The sequence below is a fragment of the Ptychodera flava genome, chromosome 9 (genome assembly GCF_041260155.1).
Source record: "Ptychodera flava strain L36383 chromosome 9, AS_Pfla_20210202, whole genome shotgun sequence".
Taxonomy (NCBI): domain Eukaryota; kingdom Metazoa; phylum Hemichordata; class Enteropneusta; family Ptychoderidae; genus Ptychodera; species Ptychodera flava.
Window position 1 is genome coordinate 11,067,227 of NC_091936.1, and position 23,157 is coordinate 11,090,383.

The following is a 23,157-nucleotide window of genomic DNA, read 5'->3' on the forward strand; positions in this document are numbered from 1 at the left end:
CCGCAAGCAAGTTACATTGACTAGGCATGTGAAAACAAAGTTACAAGCAGTTTTGTCGTTGAGGAAACGTTGAAAATGGTCTCATGCCTTCCTGTACAATTATTTTTTATTTTATTAAATAAGTAATTCTGAAAATATAGACACAGTCAAAGTGAGTGTATCATTATTCGTGCTATCGTGTAAATTTTAGAGTACGCTCCGGATTCAAATAAAGGATAGGTATCCACGTCCGTATACCGCGTACCGTGATACAAGCGAGCATGGCTCAGCGGCTGCTTTTAGCCCATGACATCACATTACCATATTTGGGTATGTAGGCGTCAGTTCGATATGCAAATTTAAGAGTCTCATACCGGATTGGTCTTGTCTACAAAGCTTTAGTTTTACTATCAACAACACACTTTCGTCATCACCATTTGTGTTTCCGAACACAAGTCATTGAACAGCCACAATCTTGTCCAGGTACTACTCGGAACGAGTGAAAGCTGCATAACAAATTGTTGTCTGTGGATGAAATAACGGTATAAACTACCACAATGGCCTATCGACGATCGGTAGTAATGGAGCGAACGGCCTGTAAAATTGTGCTCGCCGGGGACGCACGGTGCGGAAAAACATCGATGCTGAGCGTGTTTGTCAAGGAATATTTTCCTGAGGTAAGACGCACATCAAGGTTCAATTTGAATTTTACTTTACGCGGTATTGCCCTCTCGGTCTACAAAAGAAGTCATCTACCACATTTGTGTCCAAAAACGAATCAGTGAATCTATATAAAGGCAGTAGGAAATGCAAAAGGTCAGATTTGTGATGTAACCTGTTTACAACTTTTCAGCGAAATGGTAGATTTGCATGAAAATGAATATAGCGCTATGATATATATGATAAATAAAGTGTCCTTCAGGATCTCTCGCGGTCAAGTCGATATTTCACTTTCTTGTTGTCCTCTGGTGTTTCATTAAAAAAATTATAATACAATGCATGGCTTCTCGATTTCAAAATTCAAGTAACATGAAAGTACAGCCAGAGCAGGGCTGCAGTGTCAACCACAGCGGCGTGTTTAACTTTCAGACTCTGCTCTTCCATTTCGAACTCGTGTTCCGTGTCAATTTTCCAGGTGTACAGCCCAACAATATTTGATAACCAAACCACATCCTTTGAAGTGGAGAAATACCGGATCGACCTAAGTATTTGGGATACGTCAGGTAGGTAACGGTGCTTGCCGGATTTGCAAATTTATGACTAAATTTTCACTCGCAAATGTCGGCCCATGGCCGGTCACTAATTCAACCGTATCACCACAGTCATTAGTGATGTATTTACTTGCGTATCACGGTTGCTGGGTAGACAGTGGTTTTCTTCCGTTCGGCGGCACGCATTTTCGGGTTGTCAGATAAGCACGATAAGGGGGAGGAGCAGCCGGTAACTTGTCTGGCTGCTAGTTTCGATCGAAGTGTTGTGTGGAAGGTGCCGGGCAGACTCAGTTTAGAGCGCGCTTCTTTTTAATACGTCTTACGAAACGACGCGACAAATATTCGAAAGTAAAAGTGTAGAGCACAGGAACAGACTAAAAGTCTGACAGCTTTACATCCCCATTCACTTCTGTGTGAAAGACGATCGTTTTAGCGCTCGAACATACTATGTAAATGGTGCTAAATTTCCAATGCCGAGACAGACGTGCAGACTGCACTTATTGAAAAAAAAGTGGTTCATGCATACAGCCAAGGTTGTTTCCGACACAGACTGTGAGTGCGATCACCGCATGGTAACAACTTGTATTGTTCCCTACGGAACAGCTGTTTGTCCATTGTTTCATAAGCGTCCAAGTTCCCTCCCTAGGCAGTGTTCCTCAGGTAGATCACAGACCTAGACAACGGTCTGGCTCAGAATTTTTTGGGCACGTGAAGAGATATTGCGCCCTGTTTAAAAGAAGTTTGTGAGCAGCCACTGGTGTTTTTCATCCGGGCATTGAAATGTAGAGTTTTACATGTGAGACAGGGCAGCGGAGGTGGCCAAGCTCCAACTGTTCCCAGAGCTCCTCACAAGCAAGGGATTAAAAAAGAGGAGAAGTCCAAGGTCAAATGGCTAAATTTAGCTTGCACTGAATAGTACAAAGAAAACAGAGACGAAATAATGCTAATATTTCTCCTTGAACATGTAGAAAGGGGGATATTCCAAGACAAGAACATAAATCAGAAGGACACCAGTCTTATTAATTGGATCTCAAAGGCACGATATTCATCAAGGCTGACTATACATAATTGATTAGAATTGGCCTTCAGAAGGCTTCATGTTGTTTCATTTATTAGAGTTCATGACTTTCTCCTGAATCAACCGTTTCAATGTTTCTAACATGAGTAATTTTCTTGTTATTCTCTCTTTGCAAGTTATTTTTAAATTGAAAACACAGTTTGCATAATGAGCTGGCTCCTGTGTTTATCCGTAATTACTTAGAATTCAAGGCACTGGCCGCATCACAGGATTTTTCCATGATTCCAATATGCACATTCCAGACTTAGAAAAAAATAGTCTGGAGGAAGTTTCTGTTCCGGAATACATATAGCATGCCTATGCTTTATGACAGAGAAAAAGTAACATGAAGCCAAAGTCCAGTTTCATGGAAGGGATCAGATTTTAAGCAAGTGCGTCATAGGTCTGCAAACAGCGCGCGCTGCAGGTCTTCAAGACTTGACTCAATATAAAAGCAACACGAGTAGTGGGTTAAAAGTTGGCCTGGGTCAGAAACAGCTATAAAGTTTCACCAAATATTTGTGTTAGAAAGTGCTTTCGCACCTTCTAACAATTTAATTGACACACCACCAGGGGTTGGGAAAAGATACACTGTGAATTAAAGACCTAATCTGCAGACTAGTTTGACAGTCAAGTTTTAGGTGATTGATTACACATACTCCTTAACCCGAAACCCTCAAACATGTCCCTGTATTTGCCAAGTTCACATGAAAAATAAATATCTCCTCTCTGGGTCAAGGCAACCAGGTGCTCAAACTAATAAATACTCCAACCTTGAGATAATTATTTTTAAAAGTATGTTTATTTACTCAAACAGTAGTCTCTTAAGAGATTTTGGTGTTGATAGCAGAGCTATAACTGTTGTTCAAGTACTATTATACTGCTATAGTATGGACGTCCATGGCTATAGTTACCTTTTTGATGCTCATGTTTTTCCCAAAATTCATGTTAGTGAGCTAAATCTGATGCAGAAATTACCCCTTTGAAACTCAAATTTTTAATAATAATACAGTAGCGTATTTGCGATTGAGTAGAGTTTTCAACATTATCGAATATGTTCTCGGATTGCTACATATCATAAAACCATTGAGCTAAAAGAAAGAGCTCAATGATGTTACATGCTGTTCAAGGTGAAAATAGTAAAGTAGTATTGTATGTCCAAGAGATGTCCGGTCGGTTGTTCATAAATTCAATACAGAAAGATCAGAAAAACGAGACATGGCTTCTTCCTATGAACTCTGCAGCACAGCGGTCAAGGCAAATCGAGGACAATTTTATTGCGATGCCTTTCAATTCGTTTTCCCCTGTGGACGTGGATTACAGCATTTGACAGCCATTGTATGTGTGTTTGAGAAGAGTTAACAATAGCCTAAAGGGATAGTCATGAAAAGGATCAATGCCAAAGTCTCATACACCAAGGTTTTGAGGTCCTTGTCTTCAGAATTTCAATGTGAGTAATTGGAAGTTGATTTGTGTTAAAAGTCAAGACCTTAGCCAGGTTTGGAAAATGAAAAACTGGGGTATTGACCAGTGAATTATTGGTCTGAGATTTCTCAAGCTAAAAATAAAAGAGATATAATTTTTAAGGCAGTGAGTTAACCCACTGAGTACAGAGACTAGTGCCAGAGTGACATGTATTGAGGTATTGTTCACAAAAAAATTGTAGGCGTACAGATTATCAATGACCCTACAGTAAACATCATTATTTCTAGCAAAAAACAGGACATAATTTTTTGAACTCTCATCTAAGTATATCAGTACGTTCAGACTGACGACTTTGCGTCGGCCCAGGTCCGACCAGGGCCGGGGCCGACGTAAAAAACAATGTGGACACGCTGAGTCGGCCCTGGGCCGACTCAGTTTGGTCCCGGTTAGAAGGGGGGGTTCAGGGCCGACTCAGGGCCGACGCAAAATTTGGTCCGACGCAAATCGCCAGTGTGGACACGTTACGTCGGCCCTGGTCCCAGTTGACCAGGCCTCCGCTATGGATCGAAGTTGAACTAGTCACACTATTCGCACAAAACAAACGACGTTTGAAACTAAAGTTTACACCTATCGAAAGTTTTCAATCCAGTCTTTACATTTTAATATCATCCCATGTACGCTGAACTTCCCACCAACCTTTGTTCCGCAACGAGACCATGTCATTCGATTCCACAGTGCACGTAATAGCCTAGAGGGGCATGTCAAAAATGCCGCGCACTGGTTATTTCTCCACCGCGGTCTTATATATACCATATGCTCATCCAATAAATGGTGAAGATCTCTCCGATGATTAAAAGGGTGAGTGGTAGTCATATTTGCCCTTCTTGTGCGTAAAAACACAGGAAAATCATGAACAGTAGAAACAGCGTGCCATATTCAAATGCGCCATTTTGACCCTTGACAGGTCAGAGGTCACAAAGGAAGGTAAAGTTACGTCGGCCCTAATTCTGGTACCGGTAAGTGTGGACACGGACCAAATTTAATCCCAAAAGGACAATTATTTTGCGTCGGCCCAAATTTCAGTTGGGTCGCCAATGTGAACAAGATCTAAGTATCAGTAGGGACTACAACCATCACTTTGGAACTAAATTACAGTCATTAATACCAACTAATGTGTAGTATTAATCTGAAAATATCAACAGAAACATCAAAGTGACAAGCTTGTTAATTAATGACAGCTCATAAAGGACACTTTATGTACCCAGTGTGACCATGGATAGGGCCTTTTGATAGTAGACACTATTGACCGGAAGCTGTAAAACTTGTAGTTTACTAGTCAGGTGACAATGATTCTCTGATACTTGAATTAGAAAGTGACCAGGGCCTCTGGCAAACAAAGGGATTGAAAACCACGCCTTGTTTGTAAAGGTTGGCGTGAATCACCTTGGTCATTCACCTCAATGTACCTAACTATTAGCTGTGATCAATCAGCTCTATGTTCTAAAGTGGATGGTGGTGATAAAAGCACTCATACAGCATTCTTGTTGACAAAACTTTTTTTTGGAGAAATTTCAAGTAATGTTGAAATGTACTCAAAATCCACTATTCCTAAAGAGGTAAAGTGCTCGACCACAAACTGGCTACTTCAGAGATAGAGTTTCAAGTGCGGTTCATTTACTGGAAGAATTGAGCCGGGAGTCGGCCAGTAAATGGTGGCATTCAGACACTGCTAGTGCACATGGTAGCAATGCTATTTCCGCACAGATGTGTAATTGTAACCAATGCAAAAAAATGTTATAAACTTTGTTGGTAGGTATGTTGAGAAAGTTTCCAACTCAACTTCAGGATTTTTCGTCGCTTTTCAATTTGTGTATAAATTCCATTTAAAAATTCACAGAAACATGTAAATTTTGTTGTGACTTAACCGAACCTCTCACTATATTTCCAGTCTTGCAAAGTAAATACAGCCAGTTCAGTTCTTACATTGAAACCTGAGTCACAACAGATCCAGTCTTTACATTTCAGTTCAGGAAAGAACCTGTTGTATGTGTACAAAAGACAGCTACGTGTACTGCATTAGAACAGATCCCACCTTTGTTGAAATTTCGTCTGTCTGCTTTTATCGTGACTCGACCTCTGCCACCCATCCCTGTGACGTGTTGCTTGTCATTTACTGTGACATCTATCAAGTAGATGCAGGACATCCTGAAAAAAAAAATCAAAAAATAGGTTAACGGTCGGTGAACAGAAGTGGTTCATCTTCTTTGTGTTGAAATCCTGACCAAGAGGTCACATGATATGATCAATGATCAAAAGTGACAGGTTGTCTTCGGTGAGCAGAGTTACACAGTACACTGAATTTTTTTTAGCGAAAAGATTAACAGTCGACTCATTCTTTAGGAAAATTTTTACACAGTTGATGATTTATTTTGTGCAATGAGGATCCAGTAAATTGCTACAAAGTATGAGACAAAGTGTTCTGTATCAACAGTGAATAGAAACTGCCACAAGAACTGCTACACTGCCATTAACCTGCTCATTGATTCAGGAAATTGCTACAAAGTTTTTAAGTGATATTTTGTATCTTCAGTGAACAGAAACCAGTGACTTTATCACACTGTCATTAATCAGATATGTAAGATCGTCACTTCTAAAAAGTGAACATTTATAAATCACTGAATGAAATTGTATCAGTGACCAAAGAATTACAGTTTTTTATTGCCTATATATTGTGTTTTTGTAAAGGTGATTTGCCCTATCTTCCGTAACAATGATGGGATTAAAATGTAGACAAAAAATGAAAACATGTCTAGAAATATTGTATGAACTGTCTGATTCAAAAGACAAAAGAACAAAAGAGAATTCAGACTAATAACTGCAAACTGTATTAGTATGAACATGTTTTGTTTCCCATTCAAGCACAATATTTTCATAATTTCATAAAAATGTGTTCTCTAGAATGGCAGTACTGAGTCGTATTACAATACACAAGTCAGACAAAGAGATTTGAAATTTTCCTGTTGGTGCATGTGACGTATACTTGGGCTAACATGCACTAGCTGTGATAATTGACACACTTCACTTCAGACCTGCCTCTGTTCAAATGATAGGCACCATTGTTGAAGAGAATCAGGGAAAAGTGTTTACGTTTCACTCTGATACAAAAGATAATGGATAATTGGCCCCAGTTTCCATAGAAACCGACAGAGATGGTGCTATTGTGTGAACCACCATCGGATGAATTTGAGAACCTTTCCTGTTACATGTAATTGCATCTAGTGACCTCGGTGAAGATAGGCTTTGTCATTAATTAATAAAAAAATGCAACTGCTAATTCTTCGCGTATGGAGTGTATTGTACTGGTACCAATAGACAACTGTATGCAAATTTTAACAGATAAATTGTCATAAAATTTATTTTAGTGTAAATGATCAGTGTTTCATTGTTAATTGTAAATTTTTAATGAACTTGTACTGTAGCTACCAGTGTGTATACTACGGTAGTAATCCAATGTTTGCACATACTTGTAAATTGCATCCATATATATATGAATATTCATAAATCAGTGGCCTTGCATTGAATGGCACATTTCCTCCACATTTTGATAAACAAGTGTAACTCTAAGAAGAAATGTCTGAATTATTGTATCCGATTCAAAAGCTCACTGACAATGATTAATTTTATGATCCTCCTTGGTTTGGTTTTCAGTAGTGAACATTGACTAGTTGGCAGTTTCCCTATTGCCGATAACTATGTAATGTTTGAAATTTTCTTTGTATGCACCTGAGTGCGGCAGAGTCATGCTTTGTCAAAGCCAGCTTAAATATTACCATGATATTATTTTTTCATCTTTAGTGATTATCTATTCAGCGAAAATTCAAAATAGGAAGATTAGAACAAAATCTTGCCAATCGGATTACATATTCAAAAGTACAAGATCCATCCATCCAATTAGATGTTTTATGTCAGTTACACGTGCATATTTAGAAATAGAGGCTAACAACAGGCCAAGAGAATGGTGATGTCAACTTAAAGTACATTCATACCAATAATTGTATTTTTTCTTTTTTCTATTTTGCACTCAGGTTGTTCCCCCTATGACACAGTAAGACCCCTGGCATATGGAGAGTGTGATTGTGTCATCATCTGTTATGAAATCAGTCTGCCTGAGTCACTGGACAATGTTTTACAAAAGGTGAGTGCCTTGCCTCAATGGGACATTGTGCTGTACATCTGCTCACCACAGGATGTTCACCTCTCCCCCTGTAACGCAGTGGAACTAACTGTTTTTTCACAAGCAGAGTGAACTATTGTAAATTTGGAGGGGTGGTTGAGTTGTTGTATGGGTGAAAGTGGATGTATTGATTGATGTAAATTAGAGGAAGTGATACTGTGAAGGGATACACCCAAATGACAATTTCTACTCAACTGATGTGTAAAGTGGCTGTCATTGGACGGCTAAAGATGAAGTGAGAGAGGGAAAAAGTGTAATTTAAAGCATTGTTAAACAATGTTGTTATGGCAGGAAACGTCAGGAATGAAATCAATAGCATCTCTTCATTGAATTTGAAGCAGTGAAATATATCTCAAGTATTACAAAATTGATAGACTGTGAAGAGAAAGTTTTTACTGAATGAATTATGAAATTTGACTGCAGTGCCCGGATACTAGTTGGTTTCATTTGGTTTTAAAAACTGAAGTGTCCATTTAATAGTATTTGATTGTAAAGTTTAACAGCCTTATTGTATGTACTGAGATATTCATGAGGAAAGGATTAAAACCAAAATAAGAAAACCTTGAGTGAAGCTCAATACGTAGATGAATACATAATAAACACCTTGAAAGTGGCATTGCGTTGGGTTAACCATGAGAAGGGTTTAATTAAAGCAGTAGGATATAGCATGTCTTAATCCGCATCGGTACGCAACACACGACTTAAAGTATGATACTCGTCGTGTAATGTGTTGAAACTTTATTTTGAAATAGAATACCTTGGTGGTGTTAATGTCCCATGTGAAAAAATCAATCATGTCAATGTCAAAGCTGACGTCAAAAAGACTTCACAAACACGATGTTTTTGTCGAAGGTTTCCTGTCGGGTGGTCATGCACATGAATTTGACCGTGAAATTTTAAGGACGTTAATGCTCGTTTTGAAGACAAATTACTCTCAAAGTTAAAATTACAGTTCAGAAAGCACTGTTTTTGAAGGTGGTTATTAAATTCAATGGGTTCAAGTCCTATTAAAGTTTCCTTCTCGCTTAAATTGTTAATGTCATGTAGAAAGACACTGTTAATGCTCCAACAAACACTACACCTCTGGTATGTGACTTTTTACCAGTTGTGTGTGTCACTGTTTCACACTTTTGAAGTCAATGGTTGTAGTGATTTATATTAATAGCTGTTGTGGGTTTGGTTACCATGGGAAATAGTGCCACAGCCCAGAGGTATTTGGGGCCGGGAACCATAAAACCCTGATGAACGGCAAGGACTTTTATCAGCATGTCTGCTTTCTGCAGCAACATAAGGACATTCTTACATGACTTGGACAAATAAATAAAGTAAAACCAAATGGGTTTGAGATATAATAGCTGTCAGAGATGTAGGGCATTCGATCGCAGGAGACCATGCTTTGGTGCGGGATTGTATCTTTTCCAACATTGTCCTTTGGCATTCCGGGAATACCGCTTATTAAGAGGGTTATCAGATTAGTGACATCGGAGCACTATCACGTTTTTCTAGACAAAGCGAGGTTGGTGACAGAGCTTGTTCATTATTCCTGTCATGCTAACACCTTTTAAGTCTTGATGATGTAGAATTAGCTGTTTCACTTTTTAAGTTGTGAAACTCACCCAGAATTTGGTATTCAGTGGGTCTGACTCTTTGTTTGAGTAGAATACTTGGTAAGATTGACAGATATCAGAGGTACATGTCACCGTCTGTAGCCTGTTACAGGCATGCACTGGTTGAAAAGGAAAATTGAAACTGAGGATTTTTCCATGATACTCAGTAGGATTTCAGAGCACCTGTGCACACCACTTCATTCAAGTTACTGCTAGAGTGTTTGATCATTTCATACCTGGCTCATCTGCAGTTACTTCAAACGGAAGAGTGTTGTTTGAACTTTGCCATATCTGGGATTATGTTGGTTCACTTTCCCTTTCAACAATGCACCTAGCTAAATATTTATTCTGTGTGACTGGAAATTTCTTTTGGTTTTAAACCAGCTGTAAGTCCTCTGGGCTTTAAATCTTATTGTTTTCCTCATTAAAACCCACAATGGAACTAATTTTCACTTGATTAACACTGGAATGCTGAAAACTTTGAAAATGTTTTCCTAAAAATCATAAATATTCATACATTTTCAGAGACTGGACCATTTGTTTTTCTTCTTTTAACTTTTAATTCTTTCCATAGAGGATCACAAAAGCAAATTAATTCAAGCCATTCTTTGGAGTTCAATTGCACATTTCAGGCCATTTCACCATTTCACGGTGGGATGTTAATTACAGGACAAATATTGACAGCTAGTCTAGGATGTATGAGGAGTACAGGGTAACACTGAGATGTTTGCTGATAAGATATTCATTAGATATTTAACACTTACTCCACTGTCAACACATCAACTTCTTGGCTGTTGTTTTGGTGTCCTGCCAATGGACTGTGAAATGTTGTGTACATCCATACAGTGTACACAACAAGAGTAGGTTTATTGAACTTCCCATCCTTCCAAAAGTTTTTCAACCCTTTGCAAAGAAAGCCAGCATGCTGTTTTGGATTCAGATCCTGTTTTTAAGGACTCTCTGATTGTTTGACCATCACAAGGGTTAACATTTTTCCCCTTGCATTGTGTCGCTGAAGCCCTGGATTTCGGATCGGAAATGCAGAGGTCAGGTTTGCCAGGGTTGCCCTGGGCCGGCAGGATGTCACATTGGAATTACAGCCCCTCTTCCTGTTGATGAGGTCTGTTGCCAGGAGAATGAAGGATATCGGAACGTCCAGTGTACTAAGCATTATGAGACATTTTTAGATTTTCGTCATTTGAATTTTCCAGTGACTTGTGAATGGAAGCTTTTGACTCCTAGTGTTGTAAAATTTCAGAGCTGTATCATGTCAATGCTGCTGAATGGAACCATACATGCATGCACTCTGCTATGGTCTGAATGAAATATCTTGCTTATCACACATGTACTTGGGTTTCAGATATGCTGTTAGGATATCAAGTGCGAATGTAGCTTTTCATACCCTGTGTAACATCTTATGTGTCAATATGAGATAGCAATTGTCAAATCAGATAAACTGCAATAAAACAGTAAAGTTACACAACCATGACAATGACAGGTCATCTATCACACCTAAGCAATGCACAGTACTTAAGAAGCAATTGCTCTTGAATTCCATATGTACAGTTTAGTTGTGCTGCAAATTGTTCAGCCATAAAACATGATAGAGACTGTAAAGATTGAATAAGTCTTTTCTGTAAATGAACATTTAAAATTGTCAGATTAGTGCCCTGAGAGAATTGGAGCACTGCAAATGCCTACGTGCTGTTTGGAAACTTTAAAAAAGCACATTCAAAATGCCATTGAAACTTCAAAAAAGTTATAAACTTTGAAAAATAAAGCTCAACAGTACATGACAATAGCCACTGTTTTCAATTTATGGCTCTTTTCAAGTAAACTTCTGTTTCCTAACACAAGACACATCCAACTGCAAAGTATTGTTAAAGCAGCGTGTGAACAGATAGACTTGCCCAACAATGCACGTATAGGACAGCTGTTCTCTGAAAAGGAGCTTCACAAAAGATTGGAGAGAAACTGGGACAATTGGGAAAGACTGCAAGAAAGAGATCTGGCTTTCAGGAGGATTAGACTGGGTGTGGTGTTTCTGGACCCTATACAGACGGAGTGAAAACAGGGTGTTTTACCGCCAAACCTCTATCCGGAAGATTATGCATTGTTGCCGTGACAATACCAGGGGGCGGAACACCTGTAACTCTTGAAAGTAAAAACCGCAGAAAATTAGAGTTTCAGTAATCTATTAATGTATATTCTGTTGGGGAATTGACCTGTGTAAAGATTACACTTGTTCCGTTACAAAGTTAACTCAACAATGGCTATTCAAGCCTGTGTTGGGTAAACTTGACCACAGTTCCCAAATGCATCGTTCAAATGGATGAAGCCTCCTAGAATTAGATCCAGCTGTCCCAGGAGAGAAATAAATTTAATACCTAAGATACATTGGAAGCAGGGCAGTAAAGATGTTGAGGAAATTGAGGGATTGTCATAGCCAATTGTTTATTTCCTAATTGTTGTTCAACCATAATCTTCCTGAAAGGGAAATTGCTCAAACACCAACTGGAATGCAAGTTCTTTTGTCATGTATCCCTTATATATGCAGATTGGTGGGATTAAAGTATAGGCCATAAAATGCCGGTGATAAAATGAACAGTTTTTGTGGTATCCATATTCTTTGTATCATGGATTGTGGCACCTTCTAAAGACAACCATGAACAGAAATATCGTTGGCCACGTGCATAATAGTGTAAAATAAAATCTCATATTGATGCTGAGAAATGCAGTTTATCCAAGGAGTTAGCTTGGGACTTGTAGCTCATTAGCATATATTCTACATGTATAGCTCGCGGAAGTACATTCCATGAAAGTGAAAGTTGTAACATTTGCTCACATGTTGAGCTATTGTCTTTTATAATCTAGAATTAAAGTCAGGAGCCGCTATGCAAAGTTTAGTATGAGAGAATCAATTAAATTACGTAAAATTTATCAATTTTTGAAATTCAAAATGGCTAACCAGTGCGTTAACTCTATGAGAAACAATGTATTTTTTAATTTTTTTCTAAAACAAGATGAAAGCTTTGTTTAGTCCACAGGCTTCAAAACCAGTTTACACCAGAACAGACCAGAAAATGTAAACTTTTCAGTGTCAGAAAATCTGCCCCCAAGCACTACCTAAAACCAGACATTTCATTTTCTTTATCTTATCTGGCTTTAAGCAGAGTTATTGGTAGGTTTTATGGTAGGATGTAAAAAAAACAGTCTGTGGATGGTTTTAGTACATGCATGTGTCAAGGTTCTAACCAATAACTTCTTAGATAATTCAAAATAGACAAAACATTTTACCCAAGGGCATTTGACTGTCCTCATGTAAAATCCATCAAACAAGGGGGCTTACATGAAACTGTCATGAAAATGTTTAAAAATGTCAAATATCTGTGATAAAGATATGCTTCACTGATGTTGGAATTAAGGACAGAACAGTTTAGATTTAATGGCTAACTTGTTCCCACGTGAGAATGATGTATAAAACAGCTGTTTAATTCCTACATAGAATTCATGGCGTTTGCCCTGTACAGCCAGTTAACCACAAGAACTTGTATATTCCTTCTGTAGAGTGCAGAGACTGCCAGTCCATCTGATTGAAGTGGTTTCAGATTTAATTTTCAATCACAGAGATTTTTTGAGAAGAACAAAGTACTCTATTATAAACTGGTCTCCAAGACATCAATTTGGTATTTTTCCAGTATAGCTTGAATATCAAAATGTATAACCGGAAACTTTTTCCTCACAGATATGTGTGCACAGTGGATTGGCTCATACTCACAATCAGATCACAACCTCCCATCAATCCCTCCCCCCCCATCAGCCGCATTGCAAGTCAACATAGCTGTATTCTGAAATTAAACAAAATTCCTAAAATACCAAACAAATTTAAGTTCAGTGTTCTCCACATTTCTACATCATTTCATGTTGAACCAAGACTTGACTGCATTGATATCCTGTTTGCCTATTCACCCCTTCCCCCTTAAAAAATTAAAATTGTTGTATTCCTAAGCATAACAGAATTCCTGAAATACCTAACAATTGTAAATTCACGTTTGACCATTAGACTGATCACTTTGATATCATGTCTACCTGTTTGTCCTTATTAGGTACAAGAATTTGAATTGGCACACCATGCCCTTCACTATACATGTGATATTTTCTTTGGTGTTTCCTCTAGTAAATGTGACATTCACACCAAAACATCCGCTTGAAGTGAGAAGTGAAAACGCTATCAGCCTCAATTAGCAAACCCCACTCAATGGAGGTCATCAATTTACAGCCTCGCCTTCAGGAGTATCCTTGGAAACCACATGTATCTTGTCATGCAAATTTTGATACAAAGAAAATAGAAAAATCAATTTCCTATTGACTGAGCACTTTTGTACGAGATTTAAACCCAGAATAAATTGACTTTCTTTTTTCGATTTCTCTGTGCAAACTTTTTTCTCTGGGCTCGTCAGGCGATGTGGGCTACATGCACAGTTCAGAGTGGTTTGCTGCTGACGCATGGCAGATTAGCTATCGGCATTTCTGGCAGTAAGCCCATTACATCCTATTTATACTGTAGTCACGAGACTATCCTGTCGGGTTAAAAATTATCTCTGTGTTCATGGCTGATATGACGTGAACAGAACTCTCCAAGTGGGTGTCACACCACCATCAATTTGGAGGGAAAGAGAGAAAAGATAATTACTCTGTCTTGTTCCATGGTATGTTGGTTGCTCAAAGCAAACGTCGCGACAGGAGAGAACTATTCTTGCTGTCTGCATTTTTCAGCGGTGTACACACATCCGTTTGGCCTTTCTTTTCCTTTTCATGTCACCAGATTCTTAAAATAGGCAGCTATTGCATAAGTTTTCATCAATAAATCAGAATTTCTCATGCTTAGTGTGAAACATGTACAAATTCCAGTACCTGACATGTAATTGCTAGTTTGGACATTTGATATATGCACATATATGCCTTATGGTTAATGTTAAGGTCTATTTGGTAAAACATTAAAGTGAGACGAATTCAGAGTTTTAGTCAGGTCCAGTTGCATCTATGAATGTTACTAGCCCACTGCTTAAAAGTTGTCTTGACTCATGATAATCGTAAGTTTTATAAAAGATTCAAAGAACCACAAAACGTCTACCTGTTTCTCAATGTGTCCTGGACATTTCACCTGCAGCTTCTTCAACCCCCACCCCTGACAGAGCTCCGCTTAATCATTGGCATTAAGCAGAACAAATTGCATGGCTTAGAGGTTTGAGAAGCAGTGATGCGAAAGTTGAAAATACCACATTGTTGTTTTTGTATCCTCTTGCTTTTCCTGGTGTCCTCTTCTGTTTGTTCAACCTCAGCCAGAGGTGAAACAATATTTTATATCTCTCCCCAAACAAACATTCCTAGTTTATCTACATCCCCCAGGGAGGGGGTGACATGTTTATTGCGGAATAAGGAAGAGAAAAAACAGGAGTGCAGTGGATTGACATGCATGACAAGTTTTTAGCAAAATAAGAGTTCTGGCATCTGAAGTGAAGAACATTGCTAGCCATTTGTGTTTTTCAAATTGTATTTCTAATGGAGATCTTTTCAGAGATCTTCCTGTCTTCTAACCTTTATCAACCGGGTTTAAGTTTACGTATGGCGTGGCTGTTACGTCAGTGACCTCGCGATGACCCTGCATGATCATCCCGTGTCAGGATGTTGATAACGTCAGTGGAATGACCTAGTAATGAAAGTTTAAGTGATGAAAATTTGTTGCAAGTCTAAAATAGACTACCATTTTGATGTCAAAAATCAGAGCATTAAATCTTGGGTCATGTCTTTGAGAATATTTTAGTATGATGTAGGTTTATGTAAATCATAGGATATGTTGTTTCTGCAGATGTCAATCTTAGCGGATTACAGCAACACCTGGTTTTTATTAAATTATAATATATTTCACATACAGAATGCTACTGAAACTGAGTGACGTAGATATGTCACAATAGAATATCACATCCTGTTGTCTGAATTTTTAGCTGTGTATTTTTCTTAACCTGGCTGCAGCTTCAGTATGCTAACTTTGTCTCTGTATAACTGTGAACTAATTCTTAAATGCCTTTATATTTTTTTTATTTACTCAGTGGTATCCTGAAGTGAGGAATTACTGTTCAGCCGGAATTCCAGTTGTCTTAGTCGGTTGCAAATCAGATCTCCGGAATGACATCCACATCATAACAGAACTTGCAAAGAAAAGACAGATCTCACTCACACATGAAAGGGTAAGTGTCAAGATGGAAATTAATCAGCAAAGTCTGAAAACGTGCAGCCACTCCCCGCGTAATTGTCAAGCAGTTCTGAAAGAGGTATTTTTAACGGAAATCAAAGAAAGTATTTTGTTAGGTTTCCAGAGCCAGGCATGAAGCTGGAAATTTGTAACCGGATGTGTGTGAGTCTATAATCTGTATATACCCGCATTGCATGACCTAATGTTGAAATATGTTTACATAGATTTTAACTGTCACTTAGCAAAACTGAGATAACAACAAACACCCCCAAATGTACTGTTTCCAGGAAAATTTGTACCCCATTCGGAATGAGTATCTTACTCCCACATCATGATGGATGGATATTTCAGTCATACAATATTGAAGCCCTGCAGTGCTTAGCATTGCAGTTTGCTCTTTTGGAACGAGAGTCATTTAAATTGAAGAGTCGGTCTGTTTGCTGCAAAGAGTGGTGTAAAAATATCCCTTGACTGGAGGATTTGACTGTGAGAACATTTCATCTGTGGCTCTGTTCCAATAAAAAGTGCTGATAACGTACTTCCCTCATGTGAACATATGCCATGTATGTGAACTGTGCAAGTAATGCAGAGTTCAGTCAAAGGCCTCACAATTGTAACCTGATGAATCTGCTTTGTAACTTTTTCACAAGATAGACATTGAAAGATTAAGCTCTACCGACCAAGCAGCTGTGTGTGTTGAAAAAAAAAATCACTGTGAAAAATATTTTGTGAACACTTTTGCTATAGAAAAACGATTGTCTTCGTCTTACAATCAAGAAAGACCAAATTATAAATCAGCACGCCTCTTCCTTGGTTTAAATTATTCGCAGTAAATCATGGTTAGCTATTGCATCAACTTGTGGTTATACTGTCCTGACTATTGCTTGCCATGCGTAGCAGGGCGTACGTGTCAGTCAGGGTGGAGAATGGACCCATTGTACATATAGCCATGTGACGTCATCGCGTCACGCAGTTCCAACATCGTCAATTCAAAGAAAAAGGGTCGGTAAACACAACCAGTGCATGTTGTAAGCTGTTAATGATTCATCTGTCCCAGTTGCCGCTTTTGAAAACATATTTCAGTTGTTGAACTGAAGTAACAATATGCAGGAAACTCAATTGGATAGGTTTTCCAGGCAATGATAGAATTCTTTTGAGTCCTCTCCGACTGTAGGCGGAAAGACTGTGTTCAGTCTATTCCCTATCAATATATATACATATATGTCACAGGCAACTGAACTACCTTTTAGTTCCGAAACCATCAAGCTAGCAGCAGCGGCATGCCATATCAGAAACTATAATAAATGTCGTTATCCATCATATTTTATATCAGTGTCATCATATTTTGTTTGTGTTTTGTCCAAAATTTGAAAAAGTGGGTCTGCAAAGTTCAGCATATGGTGACATGCTTTTGAATACAAATCCAATTATAAAGCAGTATCTAGACAGTCAATAAGGTTATCGGTATCAGGCACTGCCGACTGACAGGTTCTTGTAATTGTTCCAATTTAAAGTCTTTGCTCATTCTTTGCTAAATCTCTATGAAAACATTCCATTACTACTAAATGTCATCAGCTAAATCTTTAGCCGATAAAACGTTTAATTGGTGAAAAGTTTTTGTGCCACAGTCTCGGTAATGAAGGCTTGTCTCGCTTAACTGACAAGCTCCCTGTTGTTAAAGTCATTAATTATCTTGGAAACACCCACGGGCTGTTGCTGTTTCCTTTTGCGTGTAAACAGGTGAGAAAAGAAATTATGTCACCAATTTACAACAAGTGACCGGTCATTGCCTCTGTCCTACAAGAAGCTGACTCTCCCATCCCAGCGTCATTCAAAATTTAAAACACTGTAGTAAAAGACAGATAGACTCCGGCAGAGTAATGTAAGTCTGTCACACATTGTTGTTGAATATCTATAGCAGATTTAGCAGGAAATGAATTTTAAATCACCAGCAATTATTATATTTTCATGTAGAAAAACAGACGTCTGTGGATGGATACTTGATGTTTACACAAATTCTACCCAACAAATCACCTTTACCTCACAGGTCATGACAGGGTCAATCTGCTATTAATCATTTGAATTTTAAGCCACTGACACAAAAAAAACCCTGACACAGAAAAAACCCCATGGGAGTTGATAGAAGAGAGCGTTTATAGAGAAAAAAGATAAAATTATCAGCCTAGATAAAGCTGATACAAGTACCACTAAGGCAATTTTATTGGGTCTGAACACAACCATTATAGTTTGAACTGAGCAAATAAAATGTCAGTTTGACATGTGAATGCATTGTAAGTTAAACCAGCTTTGAACCACAGCTCATCAAACAAAAAAAGCGTTTTTTGTTCAGTTTTTTGATGAGTGCATGCAAGACCGTGTTTTATGAGACTGTGTCCTTCTTGTAGCTTCAGCTTGTATGAGTTCCACACAAACAATAATGTATGATTTATATTCTATTGTACAGTAGCTTGTTCACTTCACATTGTGTGCGTGGGAAAATATGACATACTGCACAATGCAGTCTGGTACAGATCAGAACTTTACATAACAATTGGCTTAGCCTAAGGAAATATCATTGTTTTTCTTACAGCATGAGATTATAATTCTCTTGAATAGGAGATATCTCCAAATTGTAATGTGGTTAGATGTACAAATTGCAGGAAAATTTCATCATTTTTTTTTTTGCATATTTTTTAGGGTACACAAGTGGCGAGGAAGATTGGCGCAGCAGCCTTTGTGGAATGTTCAGCGAAGAACTCACGATCAAGCGTCAAAGAAGTCTTTGAAATTGCCACACTTGCATCCATGGGAAAACTTAGCCTCCACAAATCTCTTAAAGGACTGCCGACTCAGCCGAGAACAATTTCTTTCAGACGGAAAAAGAGCGAGAGCGATCTCACGCATCACAGAGTACGTGTCAAGAGTACAGTACTGCAGTCTACAGAGGACGGCAATAAGTTGAACAAAAGCTGTGTGGTCATGTAAAAAGTGAATGCGACGCACAGAATCTATAAAGAGGACTGTATACAACTCAAATTGTAACGTACTTGCCGCATACCAGTATTTACATTATTTCAAGAAAGAGCACATTTATTTAAACGTCGTTTGTACTACCAGCTGTGGTTCTTCAAAGTCCGCGAAAGAAAATTGATCGGGGTGAAGAGATAGTTTTGGTAAGGCAAAAGGTTACACCTCAATGTTTTCAACACTGGCGCCAGAACTTTACCAGTGGTAACCCGCATACTACAAAAGACAGAGGTTGAAGGGTTAATGGATCTAGTGTACTACTGTGCTGGCAATTAGATCAGTTATTTCATAAGCCACTCTCTGCCCGCTACAACAATTCATTGTTAAATTGTCCCTGGTACTGGCAAGGACTTTTGGACTGCAGATATAACCAAGTTGGCACCATCAAAGGGGAAGTACTTGTGTAACGAGATTTCAGTGAGGAGTCCCTGACCAAGGTTGCTGTTAAACAATTAGTCAGCCTTTATCCCTCCATTTCTTTGTAAAGGGTTCCAGCCTCACATTTGAAAATGCTATGGGTGAACCGAAAGTTTGCTGCTAGATGGGTGACATCTGCATGTGAGGGACCACTGGAGAAAGAATCCTAAAATATATACAATAGCTGCAACTTTAGCAGAAGTTTTTACCAGTAACTGACATGTGTGATCAGTTACCAAGGGCGTTTACACTGCTCATGTGTCCCGTCAAAGAACTGCACGGTCACTCAAAGTCTTTTAGTTCAGTCACTGAGGCAAATCTATTCATGACAATGAACTTGTCAACTTCTTTGTTCAGGGCTCTGAATAGGTTTTATATGACCATCAAGTATAGCAACCTTCAACCACACAGTGCCTTAGAGTACAGCAACCTCAGTGCTGTCATTGATCTGTCATTTTCGACTTTTGGCTTTCTCAAATTGGTAATTGTAATATCTTGGACAAAGAAGACAAAATGGTGACTGTGTTTACAAAACAGTGTAGATGTTTCACATTTACTTTACCCATAAGCACTGTCTATCTTTCCATATCTTTTATCATCACCTTCATCTGAATGACTCTGGTTTCATGATCACAACCTTGGGATGTATCACCCCTTTGCATCACCATAGTTTGGTTCAGCCCTATTGTTTTCTGTAATCAAAGTTGGACCTCTTGAAAAGAAATAGGAGTGAAGAATGCAAACAGCAGCTGGTAGTGCAATAATACACTTGTCTATGACAACCAACCTTGAAAAAACAAAAAACTTATATACTGATGTGTGAGTTGAGAAGCAAGCATGCGTGAGTTTTTCCAGAGAGGCCGTTTCTGAAGTCAGCAGGTGTATATGTACATGTAGGTTAACTTAAGTTAATTATATAGATTGTATGTGATTGCTAGTGAATGTGATCTTACTCTGCTAATTAAGTGATTGTGTCAAAAATTTCAGCCTATTTTCAGTTTTTCTTGAGATGTTGACATTTATTATTTTGGAAATCGTAGTTAAGGAAACCTTTCGTCATCCGTTATATTATGTACTTGTCATGAGTGTTTGAAACAAAATCATAAAAGAATGGGTTGACATCACAAAAGTTTCCACTACTTTGTCAATTTGAGTAGTGTATACTGTTTTCCATAGCTCATCTCAAGAGCTTTGTAAAGAGATGAAAGTACTCAGCATTCATTTAATTGAACTGATTTTGCAGTATTGATTTCTACCGAGTTGATATAGGCATAGCACAATAGCTCATTGAAGGAGTCAATGAAAAAGTATTAACAAAAAATATATCAAACAGAAGAATACTGTTTTGTGAAAAAATTCACACTTCAAAGCAATAACATAATCACTCAAATGAGTCACTAAGTTTTAAAAACAGCTCAGAATTTACAAAAACGTGAAAAATTAACTTTGAATTATGCACAAGATGTTGGTATTTTTTTTGTAATCAGTTGATTTTTTATGGCAATCAGTATGAATGTCAAATGATGGACTTACATGATAAGGTTCATTTTTGGGGTTGGAGAAAATTAAGTCAAACAGAACACGTTAGTTGACATTCTAATTTTTGAGTCTGCTGGGACTTTCAACCCTAGTTTACTGCAATTTAGAATCAATAAGAAATCTATATTGTACTTACAATTTGTAATACAATCACATCGTATCCACAGGTCACTTTCATGAACAGTTCTCATCGAGAATCATTTTGCCGCCTTGAAAATTTGCAGAAGACAACTGCTGTCCAGAAATGGTGGACAATATTTGCATAAGTTTGATTCAGTCGAGAAGTGTTTTGTGTTAAGCTGGATTAAGTAACATGGACTGTATTGGTTGAAAACTTGGTACATTTGTTTTTTGAAGTTAACCAAAACTTTGACGTAGCAGATATCTTAAGTACATATCTCAGCACAGCGCTGTAGTAATCCAGCCGACATCACAAATGTTTTTGCCGCCATTTTGACTCATAAATACAAGTCCAGGCTTTGGTGCTGCAGACCAGATAAACCAGAATACGTTCCCAGACAATTACGGTATGTCATCTGACCAACCATGACTTCTTAAGTGTCTTGCACAGGCATGGCCAAAAATGCGTTTCATCATCTTGTAAGCCATAAACGACACCATTGTGTCTTTTGGTGTGGTCCATTCCACACAGAGTAATGGGGGGCACAGCAAGGTCAATCGATTCTGTTTTCTTCTTCAACATGTTGAACGAGTCAACAAATTTCACTCTCAATGCACTTACAATCACTTCTAGACTTTTGGAAAGCTCTTCCAAAGGTCCGAGCAAACTGGATGTACATTTTTAAAAGAGAGCTGTAATTTTTTTGCTAAGCATTTTGTCAATTTTGCAAGTGAAGGAAAAGGCTGAAACATTATTGTAAGTTATGTTTAAGTGATGCAGAAGTATATGTTGTAGTTTGAGTGTAATTATTTAAGTACGAATATTAACTACCGTATGGATCCTTTGAGAGAAGTGGTGAATTTTCATGTCGTGTGAGTAACATTAAAGTTATTTCAAAGTACTCTGTTGTGTCTGGGAATTTTTTCTCTGAGCTTTATTGTTGATTTTGTGTGTGTTTTTAGGTATGCTGTATACTCAGAGCTGTAAGTCTGTCTTCACTGATAATTTTGGCCTCAACTTGTCAAAAAAATGTCCCTGGTTGCTCAAAGGATGGCCCCAAACTCTTTACATCTCTGAACCCACAAAGCAGTTAAATGAAAGTAACTCCAATGTGTGTATATACGGGTACATAACAGACACCAGAAGGTGAAATGAAAAATGTGATCACTGAGTATGCCATGTTATGGTCAAGATGTGGCAGCTGAAGTATGTTTATTACATCAGAGGAATAAATAAACACCAACCAAAGTGTTCATGGGAAAACCCCAGGGCTGATCTGTTGATCACCTAGTACTGAAGTCATGCCCTGATACACACGACACCTGAAACACTGTGATGACTACAAAATCTCCTAAGTGTTGTTGCATCTCATAAGTTGTTGTTGCCGAACTCGTCTTTTTGTACCTTTCAATTCTGATAACAAATTTGGCTGGGACGTTATCTGCATATTTAATTGGTGATTGACATGTTGTCACAGAGAGCAAGGAATGTCTTACAGCTGGGATGACGGACAGCCTTGGTTAAAGGCACTTCTATTGATGTGCAAATTTAAGAGTGAAAATACCTGGAAGGATGTAAACAACTCACACTTGAATATCAACAAGTTCATTAAACCTTTAAAAGAATGAGTTTCCTGTTAATTTTACTGCCATAGATTCTCAACATTCGCTTTCCAGTGTTTTTTCATGACACTTTCCCAAAGTTTCAAAAACTGCATGCATGTATAGTTTGTTCCAAATACTCCAAAACCTTTCACAGAACGTTAATTTACGGCAGCAAGCAGTCAGACAACTTGAGATAAACTCAGCCTTTGTGTTTGATACCCATAATGCAACAATCCTGGGATTGTGCCATGTTGCATAGTAGATGTTTACTGTGAGAAAAGCCATGTTAACAATCAATTTGACACAAAAGGCATTCTAGACATTGTCATCTACCAACTATGCCGGTGTTATTGGCCTGTTACCTCAAGATGCTGGCACAGCAGAATAAGTGCTCTATGTATTCTCCTTTTGTGTTTGATTTCAGTTGTTGCAAGTGTTAGAGATCAAAAAATACGAGAACAGAAGTCAACAAACATGTCACCAAGGTCTTCCATGCAGCTAATTTACGATAAAATACTAAAGATCTTTTCCAAATTAAATGTCAAAATGTAAGAGGAGACATCCTGTTTTATAACTTTCAATACCTGCATGGGTGAGTTCATAGACTTTTAGCACAGAAATAGAATATTCAATGAAGATCTCAAGAATGAAGAATGCAGTTAACCCAGATGATTCTCTTTTTT

General features: G+C 38.1%; 1 protein-coding gene across 1 annotated transcript; it reads left to right on the plus strand.

Annotated features, from left to right (window-relative positions):
• Window positions 1–5: 5 nt before the first annotated feature.
• On the plus strand, window positions 6–21,771 carry LOC139139978 (rho-related GTP-binding protein RhoN-like). The gene is made up of 5 exons (XM_070708958.1): window positions 6–656; window positions 1,115–1,202; window positions 7,758–7,867; window positions 15,624–15,761; window positions 18,464–21,771. The coding sequence occupies exons 1-5, from the start codon at window positions 537–539 to the stop codon at window positions 18,749–18,751; spliced, it is 744 nt and encodes a 247-aa protein (XP_070565059.1). The 5' UTR covers window positions 6–536; the 3' UTR covers window positions 18,752–21,771.
• Window positions 21,772–23,157: the final 1,386 nt, after the last annotated feature.